The sequence below is a fragment of the Camelina sativa genome, chromosome 19 (assembly GCF_030686135.1).
Source record: "Camelina sativa cultivar CO46 ecotype springtype chromosome 19, ASM3068613v1".
Classification (NCBI taxonomy): domain Eukaryota; kingdom Viridiplantae; phylum Streptophyta; class Magnoliopsida; order Brassicales; family Brassicaceae; genus Camelina; species Camelina sativa.
Window position 1 is genome coordinate 14084675 of NC_141898.1, and position 14734 is coordinate 14099408.

At 38.9% G+C, this 14734-nt stretch overlaps 5 protein-coding genes across 5 annotated transcripts; 3 read left to right on the plus strand and 2 right to left on the minus strand.

Moving 5' to 3' along the window:
- Window positions 1–695: 695 nt before the first annotated feature.
- On the minus strand, window positions 696–2511 carry LOC104748288 (uncharacterized). Its single transcript, XM_087501134.1, has 3 exons — window positions 2457–2511; window positions 2123–2412; window positions 696–1157 (listed from the first exon to the last, which is right to left on the minus strand). The coding sequence occupies exons 1-3, from the start codon at window positions 2509–2511 to the stop codon at window positions 858–860; spliced, it is 645 nt and encodes a 214-aa protein (XP_087357260.1). The 3' UTR covers window positions 696–857.
- A 436-nt stretch (window positions 2512–2947) lies between these two features.
- Window positions 2948–4124, plus strand: LOC104767845 (putative F-box protein At3g23420). The gene is made up of 3 exons (XM_087500485.1): window positions 2948–3340; window positions 3382–3543; window positions 3765–4124. The coding sequence occupies exons 1-3, from the start codon at window positions 2948–2950 to the stop codon at window positions 4122–4124; spliced, it is 915 nt and encodes a 304-aa protein (XP_087356611.1).
- Window positions 4125–7517: 3393 nt separating this feature from the next.
- On the minus strand, window positions 7518–7871 carry LOC147920554 (putative pentatricopeptide repeat-containing protein At1g28020). The gene has a single exon (XM_087501135.1). The coding sequence runs from the start codon at window positions 7869–7871 to the stop codon at window positions 7518–7520; it is 354 nt and encodes a 117-aa protein (XP_087357261.1).
- Window positions 7872–9320: 1449 nt separating this feature from the next.
- On the plus strand, window positions 9321–9929 carry LOC147920555 (uncharacterized protein At4g02000-like). Its single transcript, XM_087501136.1, has one exon. It carries the CDS (start codon window positions 9321–9323, stop codon window positions 9927–9929), a length of 609 nt encoding a protein of 202 aa, XP_087357262.1.
- A 3557-nt stretch (window positions 9930–13486) lies between these two features.
- Window positions 13487–14718, plus strand: LOC147920556 (uncharacterized). The gene is made up of 2 exons (XM_087501137.1): window positions 13487–14233; window positions 14356–14718. The coding sequence occupies exons 1-2, from the start codon at window positions 13487–13489 to the stop codon at window positions 14716–14718; spliced, it is 1110 nt and encodes a 369-aa protein (XP_087357263.1).
- The last annotated feature ends 16 nt before the right edge of the window (window positions 14719–14734 follow it).

Here is a 14734-nt window from a genome sequence, read left to right on the forward strand (position 1 = left end):
GAAGAAGAGAATGGAAGTTAAAGGAAGAGAGCGAGAGTATTTTGTTGCTTTGATCTTATTTGATGAAATGAGTTGCTACTTTGGTTATGAAGAAAGGAAGATAAAGAAATGACTTGTGTTGTTGGTTTGGTCGTGTTTGGTGTGAGTTATCATATATATAGTGGAGTTCCAGTTTGTAACCCGTGAGAGACCAAAACAAAAGAACATACATGATTACACCAACAACAAGTACCCGTGACAGAGACCAACACGTCCGTAGTCAAAATACATGTAATACCCGTGAGAGACCAAAACAAAACAACATACATGATAAGAAAACAACAAGTACCCGTGTAAATCATTACACCAACATGAACAAAATACATGTGAAAATGATGATTACACCTACAACCAGCAAATCAGTAAATTTTCTTAACTTATTTTCCTTACATATCTCATTAACTACATTCTCCAACCTTACCAGACTCTGCTTCATCCATACGAATCAATGCATCTAGCTCTCTATCCGCAGTGTCCTCTGAGTACTTATCAGCCAGATCAGATGAAGAAGGCTGGGAATAGCTATAGTCGTGGCCCATGTCTTACGTAACCTGAAGATAAACAAGAAGAAGCAGATTAGACTTAGTACAACAATACACAATCTGATTAAGTTAGTTTATACAATAGCCGAGTTACTAGAAATTACAATAGCCGAGTACTAAAATAGACTTATATTAATTTAGATTGAAACAAGAAATACACAACTGAGCAAGAAATACTTAAACAGGAAATACAAATCAAACAACCAGGGAATACAAATCAAATACATAAGCCGAGTACTAAGCAAGAAAAACAAACAACAAACACATTCTATAATATCAGAAATACTGGGACACTATCTTGTTCATGATGATTTCTTCACTCGCACTCAAGGGTTCTTTTTTGGCTAGGAGAGTGTCTAGGATGGCCAGCTTCTGTAGTTTCTCCTTTTCAGCTAATTCCTCTTTCTTGACATCCCACATGCTCTTATACTCAGCAAGAGTCTTCACGTTTGTGGACTGAGCATTGTTCCTCTTCGCCTTGGCAGCCTTGATCCCTTCTGGCCTCTTCTCAGACTCCTCAACACTGCAGCTTGATGACTGCGAACCTTCACCAGCTTGTTTCCTCTTTGTTGCAGGCTGAGCTGGGGTCGTGTTAATAGTGTTAAGGGATAGAAATTTCTGCTCAAACCTTAAACGAAACCAACAATGTTCAAGGTTGAATCTCTTGTTATGGGCAGCGAAGTAGATATCATGTGCATTCTTCATGATATCATTTTCAGAATGACCAGAGCTGTTCTGTCTCTCCGCAGCTGCGAATGCGGCACAGAACTTGTTAGTATGGTCATTTATCTTGTGCCAACGCTGCTTGCAATGTGTCACCAGCACAATGCTACCAATTTATTACAAGTAAACATTACAACTACCAAATGAGAAACCTAAAAAAAAACACAACCATACGAATCAATGCGAGACATCATACGAATGACATTGTTAAAAAAATTTATCCAAAAATCATACGAATGACAATGACTATCTTAATCAACCAAAAGTTGTATCAAAATCAATGTCAAAAACATTTTACCAACCATACCAATGACACAACAATCACCAAATTGAAAACCTTGATAAAAAAAAATTTAACCTATCTCAATGTTAAAAAAATAGACCGAGACACAAAGATGATGATCCTTTAACATTTAAGAAAAAAAAACCAAAGTTTAACGATACTCAATGTTTTAAAAAAATTTTGACCAAGACACAAACATGTTTATAAGATCAACAACTACAGCAAAGGACAAACGACACAGACACAACTCGATCTTCACACAGAGACATAACGATCCATCGAACAAATGAAAAAAACAAAAAAAACACCAAAGAAACATAACCTAAATCATTTACCCTAATTCAATATCCCTAAATCAATAACCCTAATTCAATAACCCCAATTAATTAACCCTAATTGAATAACCCTAATTCAATTACCCTAATTCGCAAACCCTAATTATCTAACCCTAATTCGATAATCCCAAATCCCTAACCCTAATTCGATAATCGGCGCCAATCAAGGTTAAATCTCATGTAGTGGGAAGAAGACTAACCTTATTTAGACGGATATCATCGGGAGAGAAGCTCGAACCGCCGGACAAGCTTCGGGTGACAGGGACAGATCGCTTCGGGAGAGAAGATCGAACCGCTGGACGTCTTAGGTATTGAAGATCGGACCGGCTTCGGATGCGACAGAAGATCGGCTTCGTTAATCTGGCAAGATTTTCCGGTGAAAAGAACAGAACGTCGTGGAGGATCGAATCGCCTTCGTGGTCGCCGTCAAGAGGGAGAAGAAAGAACTCGGGATGATTTTGTCTCCCGAATACATTTTTTTTAGACCTAGCTTATTCGAGAACAAATCACACGGCTACACGTGGCGAAGAGGACGGTAAAAAAACGTCCCCAAATAAGAATCGTTTTTCAGATATTGGGCTTTTTTCATTTAAATTTAAATCCAATAAATATTGGGGACGGGCCAAATCCACGCCATTGTGGATGGTCTTAACCTCTTCTTCCCTAAACGTCTTCTTCTTCTCTTTAATAATCCTTTCTTCATTTTTTTTTTCCCGAGTCAAACAAAAACACTCGAAAAGATGTTAATATCATGATAGGCTTCTTTATTGGGCTTCGGCCCATTAACATTTAAACCTTTTTTTTGGTTGTTTTGTGTCGGCAACATATGAAAAAATAATTAATAAACGAAATTTCAAACTAAACAACCCGTTTTTCCAAAACATTAAAAAAAAAAAAAAATTAAATTAAATTTGTTTTTCTTCCAAAATTCGATAATCACATAAGCAAAAGGAGTTGGGAGAATATAACCTAACTTCTATACTACGTTACGTTGATCCTGGTTGAGACTTAAAACAATGACGAGGATGTCCAATCTTCCAAGGGATTTAGCGGAGGAGGTGCTCTCTAGGGTACCGATTACATCTCTTACAAGAGTCCGATCAACTTGCAAGAAGTGGAACACCTTATCCAAAGATCACTTCTTTAAAACGAAACACCTTGGTCGACAAGCAACAAAGGAAAGAGAGTTTATGGTCGTCATGATAATGGATTTAAGGGTTTATTTGATGAGCGTCAATCTTCACAACGACGTTGAATCATGTATTCGGCGTGAAGGTAAACTTATTGGTCTAGACGATTCAGATGAAGTGGATGTAGCTCAACTCATTCACTGTGACGGTTTATTGCTATGCATCACTAAGGACTACAATAAGCTCATGGTTTGGAACCCGTATTTGGGGCAAACCCGATGGATTAAGGTTTGGAACCCGTATTGGGAGCAAACCCGCCGTGGAACAAGTACGCACATAAGTTCAGCAGTTTTGACTTGTATTCGTATGCTCTCGGATACGACAAGAGCATCAGCTCCTACAAAATCTTGGTATTTCTTGATTATTTTGTTTATCCAACTTTTACTTTTGTTGAGTACAAAATCTACGACTTCAACTCTGATTCATGGAGGGTTCTCGACGTTACTCTAGACTGGACTATATTATACTGTGACCATGGTATCTCTCTCAAGGGAAATACGTATTGGTTTGCAAGAAAGAAGCTTTCACAAGATGATGCTTTCTTAATCTCTTTTGATTTCACAAGCGACAGATTTTTGGACCGCGTTTGCCTGTACCGTTCGAGTGGTATTGGGACGCTACTGTGAGTCTATGTAGTGTGAGAGAGGAGCAGCTTGTGGTTTTATTTCAGCGCTGGGACACAAAAATGTTGGAGATATGGATAACGACTAAAATTGAGCCTGATGCCGTGTCTTGGAACAGCAAACTGTTCTTAGCAGTGAATATGAGACCACTCATAAACTCTGGTTTTCAGTTTTTGCTTACATATGTAAGTTTTTTCATTGACGAGGAGAAGAAAGTCGCTGTGTTTTTTGATAAAAACAAAGAATCTCGCATAAACCCAACTCACAACGTAGCTTACATTATTGGAGCGGACGGGTCTTTGAAAGAAGCGGATCTAAGAGAATCTCTGGAAAAAAATTGTTACCCTCTTGTGTACTCTTATGTTCCAAGTTCAGTGCAACTTGATTAGTCCATTTTTACAAATACCTATATAGTCTATTTCTTGCGTATTTGCTTGATTAATATCCTCCATCCGCTCTATTCACTCATCCGCTTCACTCGGATCTATGCCTTATGGGAAAAATCCCATATCCACATGTCGTAGCTGCACCATCATCTGAACATACTTAGCATCCACTATCTCGGCCCCCATCTGCACACCTGCTTGCATTCCCGCTACAGGCTGCACCGCTGGACCCTGCTCACCAACCACTGACAGCACTACTGGAACCTGTCCACCATCCACTGGCTGCACCACTGGAACCTGCCCACCAACCGCTGGCGGCGCCACTGCTGAAAGCCGCGCCAACACCTGAGCTAGCAAGCCTCCCAAGACATCCTCTCTATCTGGAGCACCATCCGCTGCAACCCCCACTCCCGAGGCAACACGAGTACCAACACCGGGCCCACCTGTCCCGCCGATACCACCACCAGGTAGGTCTCCAGACACACTAGGATGAACATGCGACTCTGTCACCTCCTCGCTGGCCATGCTCTGGGTCACACTCTCACTGACCTCGGGAACCCGTCCCCGCCCACGATCACAATCACGACCACGACCACGCCCGCAACCACGCCCGCGACCAGCAGCTCCCTCACCTCTAACCATCTGAATCACCAAGAACAAAAGGCTAAGCAAACAAAACGACCCTAACTACAGAAAGAACACAACTCACCGTGGAATCACAAAGTAGGCTCAAAGAGGATGTTGTAGGACCCCATTCCACACACAAGCATTGAATCCAACATCCACAACACAAAGCACACAACGAACCCGTACCTAGAACCGTATGGGCTCTAATACCAAAGTGAAAGAACCCGACCCGTTTTTTTTTAACCTAATATCTAGTGATCCCATACTCACTAGCAACCTACCCCCAATCAACAACAACAACGAATAACAAATAATTCAACTCCAATAAATCAATAACCATTAAAGAAATTGAATGATATCAATTCCAACACCAATCCAGAACATAACCAATAATGAAACCAACATTCCTAACATCCATTCTAGACCACTAAGTTCCACTCTAGCATCCTAACAAAGACACAAAGCAAACTACCGAGCCTTTAGAACATCCTCCTCTTCATCACCTTGATCCCACGATCACACTTTGCCTTTACCAGCGCCACAACACAAAAGAGAGGCGTAAGTATTACAAGAAATACTGAGTGAGGCAATCCTTCCATCTACTGGGCTATACACACAAGCAATAAGATCTCTCATGCCACAATCAACAATAATAAAACAAACCAGGAACATGCACAAAGCAACATGACATAAACCGGTTACTGCAGAAGGGTGTCGACCGACACTGGTCATCTGGTGTCGACCGACACCTGCTCGGCACTCCCGAAAACCTAACAGTGTCGACCAACACCTCCACATGGTGTCGATCGACGCTCGCCAATTCCCCGAGTCGTCCTCGCATTGGTGTCGACCGACACCAATTTCGAGCAGCAATTTCCTTCGAACAGAACCTCCAAATCTCGCCTCCAAGCTTATCCTTTTTGTCCCACTATCCCAGGAACGAATCCAAGCCTCAGGAGCTACGAAAAACTCACAAACAACAAAAAGAAACAACCACACACCTTAGCCAAAACAATGAGATCTCACCAACAACGACAAAACCACACCACCACAAGCTTCCCATCACCTTCCTAGCCTTGGATCCACACTCTCAAGAAGAAAACTCACCTTACAGAGACAGAGAATCCACCAAAACCTCAAGAACTCTCACAGAGACTTTGTTCTCTCTTCTTTCTCCCTGAGATGTGAAAAAGCGGCTAAAAGAAGTGGAAGACGTCGAGTTTTCCTTATAAACTCGAGTCTAGGGCTTTCCTAAACCAACCACACGAACCAAAGAATTACAATCAAACCGATTTGACCAACCGCGAATGGTGTCGACCGACACCCACAGATGTTACACTCATCCTTGTTTTTTCTGTTTGCCATATTTTGGTTTCATATAATTGTCTTGTTCTTCTGTTATAGTAGATTCATAGCAAAAGTTTCTGTTTATTCTTTCATTTGCTATTTTAATTTTCTTGCTAATACTTTAAAGATTCAATGATTTCTTGGAGTTAAACTCTGTTCTTAATACCCCTTGCTCAGTTCAGAGTCTAATGCATATATAGGACACCGGCAAGACACACATATACTACAAACGTGAGCCCAAAACATTGCTTGTTCGAAAACGCTATAGAAATTTTCTTGAAACTCAACTATAGCAGAAACGTTAACAATGCTAATATGCCACAATGTGTCCCCTGTACATTAATAGATAAGCACTCTCACCAAAAATTTGAGGTGTCGTGATTACAGAGCTATTGTATCTTTTAATAAATGTCTTTACTTTTTATTATTATTTACATAAATATGCCATTGAGATATATGAGACAATGTTTTTCTATTAGATAAAAGGTTTAATCAACTGTTAAAATCTAAAAATGTATTTAATTATCGCTTTCATAACCTATCTAATTATTAAAAGTAAATTCCATTTCACAAAAGAATTATAAACCATTTATTTAATGTTTTGAAATACTAAAATTATTTTCCTATTTTGAAAAACTCTAATGACTATTCAACTATATTTAAAAAAAATAATTGAATGAATTATCACAATAATCATAAAAGTAAATTACATATCACAAACAATTTAAACTTATTCACTTATTTAACTTTTTGAAACGCAAAACTTATTCTCCGGTTAAAAAAAATCCGATAACTATTCAAGTATATTAAAAAATAATTATCACAATATAATCTTAAAATAAATAAATTTCCAAACAATTTTAAATCTTTTCACCAATTTAAATTTTTGGAAAACAAAAACTTTGTCACCTATTTAAAAATTCTAATGACTATTTAAATATATGTGACTCAGCAATCTTAACATGATATCCATGTTATCGAATTTTTTGAAAACCCTAGACAATAATTTTTCCCTATAAGTTTTCACCAGAACTACACTTTTTGAGTATTTATCATTTTTTATACATTTTCTTATTGCATTTTTACACTTCAGATTATTTTAATTAAATCGGTTAGTCTAAAAAATATTGCTTTATCTATTTAATGGATAGTGATGTAGATAATAATGTGAAACATAAAAGATGTGCATTTGATTTTAGAAACACAAAAAGGCATCAAAACTTTTTCCACCATGTTGAAATTTTTTTTCCTATTCAATTATTTCACGGGTGAAACGTATTTTTACACAAGATAAAAATAAACGAAAAAATAAACTTTACTTACAAATTTGGTTTTACATTGCCTCCGCCACTGAGCACATCCGCCACTGGACGATGCGCTCCACAAAATTCTCTGCTTCTTCCAATTCAAATATGTACGTTCTCAATTAAAAAGAAATCGAGTTGTGAAACCTTCAGGGATGAGATTGCATATCTTTTGTGCAATCATCCAATTTGATGCTTTTAGGGCTTCGTGAAATTGCTGGGAACCGTGTATCTTCTCCACGACACCTCTCACTATCGAAGGGTTGAATTGATTCATTTGTTGTTGTTGTTGTCGCCATTTCTCAAGCACCGTAGTGATTTCTGCTTTATGTTCTAAAGCCGCTTCGATCCGACCCTGCAAAGTTAGGTTCCTTGCAGGGGAAGGTAGGTTTCTGTTTATATAGGAGCAGAAGAATCGAGTCATGCTATTAAGCGAGACGTGTTGGTGAAACTGACACGTGATCATGCTCATTTTCGATGACCAGAAAGATAAATTGATATCTCAGGTAAAATTGATACATGTAAGTGAGACATGTTGGTGAAATTGATACGTCAGGTGTATTTTTGATTTGACCACATGTGTGACCAAAGTGCATTTATCTTTCTGATCAACCATCCTGAGAGAACTCCACAGCTAGTCGTGCTTGAGCTGTGGAAGTATTATGATTTGCAAAAGTGATTGTCGGAATTATGCGAGTGAGAAATGGAGAAATATTCTTTAGCAAAAAAAAAATGAAGAAATATCACATGGTGATTTGTAAAGTCGGTAAACAAGTCTTAGACATGACGTCCTTTTGAACATAGTGTACCGGCCGTCGAATAAAAGTGAGTTCATGGGCCTAGAGAGGACATGGAGCCCACTTAATAGGTGACGGTCGGAACGTTGCAGTGATAAAAAGCTTATTTTAACAATAAAATATCTTTGATTGTAAAAATACATCTTTAGTAGTAAAATTAGATGTTAATAAAATGACGATGTGATGACATGTTTGCATGTACACAAGTTTGTGAAATCATAATTTAGACGAGATTGTGAAATCAAGTTTTGCGATTTGACAATTATAATAATGATGAGTATCTGGCGAAAGTTTTGATTATTAATAATTTAGTTTTAGATTATTGTAATTATTATTATAAGAAATTTATAATATACAAATATAAATTAGTGTACTAAAGCAAAAAATGAATATAATTTTTTTTCCTAACAAAAAAAGGTATAAAGTATATATCTATATATATATATATACTTTTTTAAAAATATATATATTTTTTATAACAAAAGATTAATATATTTTTTAAAAATTTTAATTTTTTGAATAATTTTAAAATCCGGGCTGGTCCTAATCTAGTATTTTGTTGAAGATAAACTTATGATTTTCTCAATGAAGTTTGTAAGTTCGAACTTTTCAAATATTTTTTCAGTTAAAGAAAGATATGAAAAAGACCAAAGAGAAGTAATATCATCATCATCAGAAGAAGAAAGAGCAAAACCCTGTCCAAAATACTTTTTTCTCTCTTTTGAGCATAAGACCCTCTTTCTCGTCTAGTGTCTTTCATTCGGCTAGAGAAAAGAGCATTTGGATTAAAACACATGTTTTTTACGAAAAGGGAAAGTTGCTCGCAGTCGGTTAGCAATTGTAGATCTAATCTTCAAGTTTTTCGAGTGTTTGTTCTTATTCTCAGTGATCTTGTTCATACTCTATGGGTTTTAGATTGGATAAGACTCTGATTTAAAGGACCTGTGGGTACTAGTTCCCAAAATCTTTCAACATGTCACCAGCCATTGATAAGGCCTTAATGGCGATGTCTTTAGAGGAAGAGAAAGAAACTCCTGTCGTTATGCCGGACCTCCCGGAGTTCTCTTCGTGCCAGAAACGCCTTAAGTCTGGTAGGGCGTCTTCATAACCCAGATTGTCAGGATATGCAGTCCTTAATCAGGAATATGCCAAGGAAATGGCAAAAATGGGGTAAAGCTACAGGAGTAGCCCTCTCGAAGGAAAAGTTTCAATTTATATTCAAGACAGAGCATGATCTGCAAGAGGTGTTAGATAAAGGAGCTCATACATACAACGACTGGTCCTTAGCGATAGACAGATGGTATGAACATCCTCTGCCAAACTATCTTCATTTTATTCCCCTTTGGGTTCAGATCTGGAATACACCCATCAATTACTTTACCATCCCTGCGATTACTTCTCTGGGAGAACTGATTGGGCAAGTCCTCGAGGTGGCTTTCGATCCGGATAGACCACAACTCCAAGAATTTGTCAGAGTAAAGGTCCTCTTTGATGTTGCAACACCTCTGCACATATCAAATGTGATAAATTTCAAAGGAGGGTCGTCAGTCATGAGATTCCAATATGAAAGAGTTCAGAAGCGCTGCTATGAATGCCAAAGATTAACTCATGAGAGGGACGCTTGTCCAATCATTAAAAAAAATCAAGATGAGGCTATAGCAAGAAAGTCTGGTCAACCTTTGGAGAAGCAGTCTAATCCGAATATTCAACTGATCCCCTCTTTGGAGTGTTGAGAGAAGATCAAGTAGGGGTGGACTCTCTGACTGGAAGACCAAGAATAGCTCCAGAAGTCGTGGAAGGAATGAGACAGTATCTTATAGCTGCAAATGGAGAGGATCAATCAATCAAGATAGATAGGGTCAAGAAAACGGTCCAAGAAGTGGAGAAGGATCCCCTAGCCCAAAAATCTATCCTGAGACTATTACCCCCACCTATCATACATCACGATGTAAACAGAGAAAAAGGATTGGTCTTCAACTATGATAGTGAACAACTACCATTGCAAGAGGAGTTGCATACCGGTCTGTGTCTAAATTCCATGCCTTCAGAACCTCCGGAAGAGCCCAACAGATCTTGGCTAATGGATTTCAGCAACCCGATCTCAGTAGAAAATGAAGGAAGTGAGTTTCTAAAATCCCAAAGACTTTTTCAGAGTAAATTAATGGTTTAGGACCGGTTTCTCTGAGGCTGGTCCTTCCGGGGTTATCTCTAAAAAAGAAAAGACAAAGAGGAATAAAACTACTAAAAGCAATAGGAAACCAAAAACTTCCAAATCTTCCCCGGATAGTACAGTTCAAGTGTTAAATTCGGGCATAATTGTTGGAGGGAAGAACAAGAGGAAAGCAGATGAAGTGGGAACAAGCGCTGCAAAGTTCAAAAGCTTTATCCCGAGGAGGTGATCCCAATGGGGGGATTGCCTATCCCCAATGAGCATATTGAGCTGGAACTGCGTAAAACACATTTACCGGAGATGTTGTTCTTAATGGAAACAATGCATGATAGAGATACTTTGGAGCATTTACAAGAATGGTTGGGGTATAGTAGGGTGTATACAGTGGACCCGGTGGGGACGTGTGGTGGTTTAGTGGTTTTTTGGAAAATAATGTACATATATCTATTAAATATGCAGATAAAAATCTTTTATAGCTTCAAGTTCAGCTTGGAGAGGCTAATTTCTTTGTAACTTGTGTTTATAGAGACCCGAACTTCAAAAAAAGAAAAGTGGTGTGGGAAAGAATAAGTAGAATTGGACTCAGCAGAAAAGAAAGTTGGTGCATGCTGGGCGATTTTAATGATATTCTTAACAATGCAGAAAAGATTGGTGGACCTAGAAGAAGTGACTCCTGCTTCAAACCTTTTTTGGATATGTTAAACGTGTGTAACATGGAGGAACTACCTAGTCAAGGTAACAGATTATGGGCAGGAAGAAGGTATGATTTGTGGATTAAGAGCCGTCTAGATAGAGATTTTGGGAATAAAGACTGGTTCAAACTTTTTCCGGCTTCAAATCAGGCTTTCCTGGATTATCGAGGTTCATATCACAAGCCATTTCTGATGAAACTCTTTTCTTCCCAAGAAGTTTATAGGGGGCAATTCCGGTTTGATAAACGCTTTCTCCACAAGCCGGAAGTTGAAGAAGCAGTTATTAAAGCATAGAACCTTACAAGTCATAATCTGGAATCGAGTTCAGCAGACAAATTCCGGAACTGCAGAAAAGCACTTAGCTCATGGAAAAAGAAGAATACCTCAAATGCAAAAGATATGATCATCAATTTGGAATCAACTCTGGAACATGAAAAATCAAAGCCTTATCCAGTCTTGAATGAGGTCCTTTTTCTAAAAAAGAATTGGCTAGAGCGTATAGAGACGAAGAAAGGTACTGGAATTTAAGAAGCAGAGACAAATGGATGCAATGTGGAGATCGAAACACCAAATTCTTCCATGCATCAGTGAAAGGCAATCAATCAAAGAAAATGATAGAAAAGCTATTGGATATAAATGGGAATGCACAGAGAAATCAGAGGCAACAAAAGGTGAGGTTGCGTGTGCTTACTTCCAGTCCTTATTCACTTCGTCAAACCCAGCCTAGCTTCGAAGACTGGTTTCGAGATTTTCCACCAAAGGTGACCCCAGAAATGAACAAGACCTTGATAGAACCAGCTTCGGATGAGGAGATAAGGTATGCATCTTTCACTATAAACCCGTCTAAAGCACCTGGTGTTGATGGTATGTCAGGTCGATTTTTCCAACACTATTGGAAGATCCTGGGACCTCAGGTTTCCTTAGAAGTCAAAAAGTTCTTTGTTCTAGGAACCTTTCCGGCTGAATGGAATTACACAAACCTCTGTCTTATTCCAAAGATACCACACCCAACAGAAATGACAAACCTCAGACCTATCAGTCTTTGCTCAGTGCTTTACAAGATAATTTCAAGGATTATGGTGAGAAGATTACAACCATTTTTACCACTATTGGTGAGAAGATTACAACCATTTTTACCACTATTGGTGAGAAGATTACAACCATTTTTACCACTATTAGTCTCAGTCTGCCTTCGTGTCGGAGAGACGAATATCAGACAATATACTGGTGGCTCATGAATTGGTTCATAATCTTAATGTTCACCCCTCTATCTCTGAAGAATTTATGGTGGTAAAGTCGGATATGCCAAAGGGTTTTGATAGGGTGGAATGGAGTTACTTGAGATCTTTGCTATCGGCTCTGGGGTTTAATGAAAGATGGATAAATATGGCCATGTTCTGCATATCCACAGTGACTTATTCAGTGTTAATCAGTGATCAGCCCTTCGGCATGGTCACACCCCAAAGAGGACTAAGGCAAGGGGACCCTCTCTCCCCTTTTCTCTTTTTTTTTTTTTATGCACTGAAGGGTTATCGCATCTCCTAAACTGTGCACAAGAAAGGGGAAAAATTAATGGTATACAGTTCAAGGAGGAAGGTCCCATGATTAATCACCTGTTATTTGCAGACGATAGCTTATTTGTGTGTAAAGCCAATAAAGTTCAGAGCAAAGTGTTGCAGGACATTCTCAGGATCTATGGACAGGCAACCAGACAGGTGATCAATCTCAATAAATCCTCTATTATTTTTGGAGCAAAAGTCCCAACCCTGCTTAAAACAGAGAAGAGATCCTTTCTTAGAATTCAGAATAAAGGGGGAGCTGGTACTTACTTGGGACTTCCGGAATGCTTTAGTGGATCCAAAGTAGAGATGATGGGTTATATCAAAGATAGACTAAAATCCAAACTATCTAGCTGGTATACTTGTTCTCTGTCGCAAGGGGGTAAAGAGATTATGCTGAAATCAGTGGCAATGGCTATGCCGGTCTTTGCTATGTCATGCTTCAGGCTCCCCAAAACAACTTGTACTAATCTCTCAAGTGCAATGGCACAATACTAGTGGAGCTCCTTCGAACACAACCGGAAAATACATTGGATAAGCTAGGAATGTATGTGCTTACCGAAAGAACATGGAGGATTGGGATTCAGGGATATCCAGCAATTCAATCAAGCCCTCTTAGCAAAACAAGCTTGGTGGTTACTGCAATATCCAAATTGTCTCTTCTCTCAAGTCATGAAGAGTAGATATTATCCAGACTGCAATTTCCTATATGCTTGCTTAGGGCAGAGACCCTCTTTTAGTTGGAGAAGTATACTCCATGGCAGAGATCTTCTCTCAGAAGGTCTGTTAAAAAGAGTGGGGAATGGGGATTCTATCAATGTGTGGACTGACAGATGGGTCGAGGATGAAGAAGAAGGTCTTAGAGCTCCATGGATAAAAACGATCTGATTGACCCAAGCCTAAGAGTAAATGACCTGATTGACTTCACAAGGAGAGACTGGGATATAGGTAAATTGCAGGATCAGTTATTTCCATATGATGTGTTAAGAACCAGAGCAAAGAAGCCGGTATTATTATTAGAGGACTTTTGGATATGGAAACACAATAAAAGTGGGAACTTTTCAGTGAAATCCGCTTATTGGCTTGCTATGGAGACAAATGACAAGTCCTTAATCCGAGAAGCTTCGGTCCAACCATCTATCAATCCTCTTATGGAACAGGTCTGGAAACTTACTACTGATCCTAAAATTAAGGTTTTTCTGTGGAAGCTGCTTAGTGGAGCTTTACCAGTAGCGGACCTGTTATCCCATAAAGGCATGAAGGTGGACAGTAGATGTCAGTCCTGTGGTATGGAGGGAGAATCTATAGTTCACGCCCTGTTCTCCTGTTCGCTATCAAGACAAATATGGGCTTTGTCAGATTACCCCTTTTCTATGGAGGGGTTTGAAGAAATATCAGTTTACTCTATTCTCCATCATAACCTCATAAACAAAGATAACATAAAATGGCCTACAGAACTAAGGAAAAGCTTCCCTTGGATTATATGGATAATCTGGAAGAACATAAATCTTTTTTTCTTCGAAGGGAAAAGGTTCTCATCTCTTGAAACGACCCACCAAATCAGACAAGATTCAGAAGATTGGTTTCTTGCCCAGACCATTCAGGAAGAGACACATGTGGGTAGTACAATTCAATCGCTCCCTACCTCTTCACCTGTAGAGGGTACTACCCTAGAAAGAAAATGGATCCCCCCGTTCATGGCTGGCTCAAATGTAATGTGGGAATTTATTGGTCGAAGAGAAACTTGTTAACTGGTGGAGCGTGGGTGTTACGAGATGAGCAAGGTAAGGTTATGCTTCATAGCAGACGGGCTTTCTCCTCTATTTCCTCAATAGACGAGGCAAAGCTCACTTGTGTGTTGTGGGCTATTGATAGCATAAAGAGCCATAATATGAACCAAATTATATTTGCAATTGAAGATCTTGTGCTAGTTGGTTCAGTCCTCAGGCCAAACGCTTGGCCTTCCTTTAGATATCAAGCGACGGAATTGTGGAGATCGTTAGGAAGCTTTCAAGATTGGAGACTGGTTTTGGAAGATTTTTCAGCAAACAGAGGAGGTAGTCTCATTGCAAAAAGTGTCACTGCAGATTGTAGATTATAGTCATATGTTGCAGATG